This window comes from Vanessa atalanta, chromosome 4, assembly GCF_905147765.1.
Source record: "Vanessa atalanta chromosome 4, ilVanAtal1.2, whole genome shotgun sequence".
In the NCBI taxonomy this organism is placed as follows: Eukaryota; Metazoa; Arthropoda; class Insecta; order Lepidoptera; family Nymphalidae; genus Vanessa; species Vanessa atalanta.
In genome coordinates, this window is record NC_061874.1 from 10455881 (window position 1) to 10461542 (window position 5662).

At 31.4% G+C, this 5662-nt stretch overlaps 1 protein-coding gene across 1 annotated transcript; it reads right to left on the reverse strand.

Moving 5' to 3' along the window:
- Nucleotides 1-560: 560 nt before the first annotated feature.
- On the reverse strand, nucleotides 561-5662 carry LOC125077574 (cytochrome P450 CYP12A2-like). Its single transcript, XM_047689521.1, has 10 exons — nucleotides 5397-5662; nucleotides 5011-5138; nucleotides 2796-2932; nucleotides 2595-2713; nucleotides 2365-2481; nucleotides 1992-2270; nucleotides 1750-1906; nucleotides 1436-1648; nucleotides 1195-1366; nucleotides 561-963 (listed from the first exon to the last, which is right to left on the reverse strand). The coding sequence occupies exons 1-10, from the start codon at nucleotides 5453-5455 to the stop codon at nucleotides 809-811; spliced, it is 1536 nt and encodes a 511-aa protein (XP_047545477.1). The 5' UTR covers nucleotides 5456-5662; the 3' UTR covers nucleotides 561-808.

Below are 5662 nucleotides of genomic sequence, written 5' to 3' on the forward strand. Positions count from 1 at the left end.
TTGTTCTTTTTAAAAAGCTTTTATTTAACTTCCAATGTACTTACGTAACTTTAAAAGTATGTACGGGTGAAATCTTGCAACTCAATTTAGAAGCAAATATATTTAGCACTTACTATTATTTTTTTAATACATTCCTACAATATGGCTCTCAAATGAAAGAGCTTGCTGAGAATAAGTCAAAAAATAAAATGAAGTCACTGTAAACCAATATGGCGGAGTAAGTTTTTAGTACTTGCCTATAATATGGGTATCAAATGAAAGGACTTACTGAGACTACGAATACGAAATTAATTACTTAAAAGTAAAAAATAAAAAAACCTTCTTGAAAATAAGCTTTTATTTAAATGCGTTAAAAAGAAAAATTAAACTTACACTAAAACTTTTACTTTTAACTTATATATTATACTTATAACGTTATGTCACATTTGACACATTCGACACAATTTATATGATATAATAGCTTGTCGCGAGATTAACTTGTGTAGATAAACAAGGAAATTAAATAATTTGATGTAAATAATTTTATCTATTAAAACTTTCAAACTAAGTAAATACGAGTACTTTCATCTCACGACAAGTTTTTATATCCTATAAATTGTGCCAAATTTATTTTTTAAATAATACTGGCAGTTCTCTTTGAAAAAAAAATATTAATATTGCATTTTGCAAAATTTAAACTAGAAGTGAGTAAGACAGCGGGATCAAAGGGATCAGGAATGGACATAAGAAGCAACATAATAGGGTAAGACACAACTAAGTATATATCTTGTAACCTGTTTAGTACTAATTAAGCCGCAATTAAAATATACTACTTAACATCCTTAAACACAAAGTTGAAGGGTTCCATGATGTAGTTGAGAGTACTAGGCTTAACCTTCAGCGGTGGTCCAAACCATTCCACGTGGAAGTTCTCTATGACCTTAGCGAGGAATATTTCTATTTCCAATTCAGCTATCCGACGACCTGTAACATAAAAATAAGTAACTATATGGAAAGAAGTCAGTAACAATATATATATTAGTATGAAAAATACATCTAAATATTTGTAAAATTGAAAGTTAGAAGGTAACAGGATTTTATATACTAATTCTATAATTAAAATAGACATAAAACAAATATGTGATGAAAATTAAGAATTCATAGCATGTACGAACTTGTCTTCAGGAGTTTGTAAGCAATGAAAACGCCATTTACCAATACAACTGCGAACTCCGAATCCGAATGGGCTGAATGCAAAAGGATGTGCGTTGCTGTGATGCAACGGGTCAGTTTTTTCGGTAATCCATCTTTCTGGTATATATTCCTTTGCTCTCGGAAAATGCTCTTCCATTGACGACAAAAATTGATGACCAAATGATACTTGCATCTGAAAATGGAGGAGAATGGTTTGATTCAATTGAATAATTAAAGTGATAAAAAAAATTACTTTACTTACATCTTTGGGTATTCTGTAGCCTAAAATATCGTATTCTTTTGTTGTTTGCCTCAAGTTTCCTGAAACCACTGGGAGTATCCTCATCGACTCTTTTATACACGCTTTTAAGTATGATCGCTCCTCTTTTCCGGACATGATTTCTTCCCTTAATTTTATTTGCTTTTCTGGGTTTGTAGCCAGTAAGTAAAGAGTCGCTGTCATGGTGTTTGCTGCCTAAAACAGTTCAGTGTTTATAATTTGCAATTTCATATACATTGCATGCATTTGGGCATACTGTTTTGGAATATGTTATTTTATTAATTACAATAATTTACCGTGTCGACACCAGCAAACAACATATCACTGGCCATGGTTACGGCTGTGTTTTCGTCAATTTCCAGCAGTTTTTCCAAAATGCCTTTTTCTTCGTTTAAGTTTTTATCCTTAGTTTCAAGTTGTTTTATCGCTTTTCCAATAAAAAATTTACTGAGTCTAAAGAGAGAATAAACCATTAAAACGATTTTTTCTGTTAATTCATAAATATGTAACGAGAAAACAATTAAAGAAAAATACGTACTCTACTTGTGTTTCATACATGTTCATTACCTTTTTGAAGGTTGGGGTTGAAATGTATCTCCAGAGGTTTGGCTTAAAATCAATTGCTTCCACCGTTTTAAATATGTAATGTATTGTCTGTATTAACTTCCTTTCCGGAGAATTTTCTGGGAGACTACGATCAAGGCAATTAAGACGACCCCCAAGTGCTACTAAAGCAATGGATTCCAATGCCCACAAATTCATCTCCTCATCGAATTTCCCTTCCAACATATTTTTTTCGTTACGTATAAACTTCATTCTAAAAAGTTTAGAAATTAACGAGATTTTTTCCTTTTAATTAGATGTAGAGCAGTAATATTATTTCGTAAAAATTCAATGAATCGGTGTTATACCTTTTAATCATATCTTCAGCAACTTCATTTAAGCTGTTTCTATACAGTTTAATAGTTTTAGTTTGTAGCATAATAGGGTTTACAGTTGATCGGAACTTCTTCCACGGTTCAAGTTGCCTAAAATTTAAACAATAACTATTATATGTCGTTTCAAATTTTTACCAATTTAATAACAGCTAAGTATAAAAAGTATTTTATCATAAAAGGACATACAAAAAATGCTGACTCACTCAGTGATTAGACCTGTTGATTCATTCTGCTCACGTCCGCTTTTCTTATACTTCTTCCTGAAATATTCCAAACTTTGAAAACCGATTCGAATCGGCATCCAATTCTCATTACGTAGTATCTGAAATTTTTATTTTATTTCATATAGTCTTTGTGGTAGCTGCCAGTCACATAACCATTTTATATATTAGAAAAAGTTTTACTTGAGACGAAGCTTCAGCGTCGAACAAAAAAATTATTGTGGGCGAACCAAATGCTCCTTCCAGTCTAACAATAGGTCCAAAAAGCTGGTATAGTTTTTCGGGTATACCCACACCGCTATCAACTGTATGTAGTGAGCCTGAAAATATTGACTCAGTATAATTTTTACTCTGTTTTCATCTGAACCGATGATTGCGTATTCAAACCCAGGCAGGCACTATTAAATTTTCATGTGCTTAATTTGTCTTTATAATTCATCTCGTGCTCTGAAGTGAAGAAATGAAATTCTGCCACATGTGTGTCCACTACCCCACGAGGTGGAATAAGCTCAAAATATTATCCTCGATAGGGAGAGGAGGTCTTAGCTCAAGATTGGAACATTTACCGCTGTTACTTTATTTCCGCTAACTATTTAGATATTCTTCTATGTCTTTTGAGAAATATTATCTATTTAATCAATCCAAGTTTTGATTTTACTTCTAAATTAAATTTATAAAGCGGATAATTCGATATTAGTTATCCTTAACTTCTAAAATAAACGAGACATGCTATCTTAAAACAACAAAAATACTTTTAAATATCTCTTTGCAAATATATTACAAAGAATTTAAATATTCATATACGAAATAAATCCATAATTCGTCGGACCGTTTCTTTCATTAAGATCTGTGGAAATTCGAAACTCAACGTAATATACAATCATAAATTTGTCGACATTGACAGAAAGTGATATCATTTAAATAATATAAAAATTATAATATTTATTGGATACGCATTACAATAACATAAAAATAAAATAGCCAATCACTGTAAGTCGATACAAATTACATGAGATTGGTATATTTAAGTAAATTTGAAATGTACTTAAATAATTATCAAGTTGTAGAAAAGTTAAGTTAAGCATCTATGAACATGAACAGGTCTTGGAGGTAAGATAGTCCCGTCACACGGCAAACGGCATGACGTTATCCGCCGTCGTTTATCGTTTGCCGTTCTAGTTATTTTGCGTTGTGTAGCGTGTACTATACAGAGTGGCGCCGACGTCATCTCATTAAATGAAACGACGATTAATACTTGTTAATATAAGTGTAATTAAATTGTCTAAAAAAAACAAATAATAAAAAAGTGGAATGTTTACAAGATAATTCACGCGAAAAACGCAGGTTTCTTAAGGTTAATAATTTTGTGAATGACTTGTTCGGAACGGCAACGTTTAACTATTTCAGTCGCAAGTTACTGATCCGCTACTATTTATGTGACAACATTTCTGATAATGTTATAAGATGTTGTTAATTAATGAAATGAAAAAACATGTCCTGTGGCTAATTTAATGAATGATTTTGATTTTTATTTTATGTTTAGTCTTAAAATGTCATATATTGTGTCCTTACATATGAAATTGGCGTTTTGTACGGAAGGAATATAAAGTCAATTATTTTTTTTAAACATGTATTTAATTAATCTAAGTATGCACCTTTGCTATCTATGCACTTTTACCATCTCATAGGTATTTCATTTATCCCTTCACTAAAAAAAAAAATGGGGCGAGAATCAATAAACTCTTTGAAGGCAGTTTGGACTGCCTTTTTCTTAATCTTAATTTTCCACTTTGGTCTCCGACCGTCCTCGGGGTTGGTTCTGAAGGTCGAATATTCCAGAACGAAAACATTGGAACCAAAAAAGTACCGTCCTTTCTTATGCGATACCAACGCCGTACATATCATTAATCCTACGAGCTGTTTCTGCAGCACTGGTGCCACGGTAGAACTCGTACTCGTAAATATAACCATATTTTCTGTTTTCTATTATGAGGTAATAAGCAACGCCAAAGAAAAAAATAATGAGAAAAAAACAAATGAATAATTATTTTCAAAATTCAAATGTACCAGCTAAATGAATTTATAAATTTGCATTTGGAATTCTTAATCAGGAGGAGATATTTCGTGAGTAAGAGTGGTCAGTACGTCAAAACGCTAATTTCATATGTAAGGACCTAATATTAATATTGGTATCATTTAATGCATTGGCGACACAGGCACATCGTATAATTCTCTGTTATCTATTATAATTCTCGGTTATCTATTATTAGTTATCATAATATATTTTTACTCCATAATTATTTATTTGTTTTTTTTTTTATTATAAATTCTTTCAATAATTATCGATTTCGTTGTTTCACATCTACCGGACATCACGTCACGGCTACAATAAACATACCTCCGGGAAGAAAATGATGTATTTGTCCAATTAGAGGTAAAGAAGAAGGGCCAGGTATCTCTCGCCATGACTTCAGTTCCTGACTATTCTCATTACTATTAACGGCTGCACTGCTTACCGTCACTGGCCTTTAAAATACATTTAGAGGCATGAATTTTTACAAACACGAACAATAATTTGTGTCGATTTTAATATAAAATATACGTTATCTATATGATCTAAGAAATGATAAAACAAGGTAAATTTTTTGTTTGATAATATTTATTCGATAATAAGTACAACTTTACCCGAAGTTTTTTAGTATTCTAGATAATTTAGAGCTACTATAATATTATAATTTATTTACTTGTCGAGACCAACAAAAAGATTTATTAAATTCAACTTACCTTACGAATTGCTTATTTAACACGGCCAAATTTATGGCCAATTTCCTAAACGATTGCATGTTTTACACAAATTATAAAATTACACTACAATTCACTATATCTGCACTCCCTTCAAACTTTTCAATGCAATTGACTTACGGACACTAAGTGCAACACTTAGTAAACACTTTATCACTTATAATCTTTTAAATCATGAAATATCAACTTATCCACGCAAAATATGGAAGTCTAATGATACGAACAGCGGGACGACGTCAACAAAGCGA

Excerpts from the sequence above, each read along its gene's own strand:
- LOC125077574 (XM_047689521.1), bottom strand. The coding sequence starts at position 5,455 with ATGCAATCGTTTAGGAAATTGGCCATAAATTTGGCCGTGTTAAATAAG. Across the intron at positions 5,139-5,396 it reads TTAAATAAGCAATTCGTAAG|GCCAGTGACGGTAAGCAGTG; the intron begins GTAAGTTGAATT and ends TGTATTTTAAAG. Across the intron at positions 1,649-1,749 it reads TGTTTGCTGGTGTCGACACG|GCAGCAAACACCATGACAGC; the intron begins GTAAATTATTGT and ends GAACTGTTTTAG.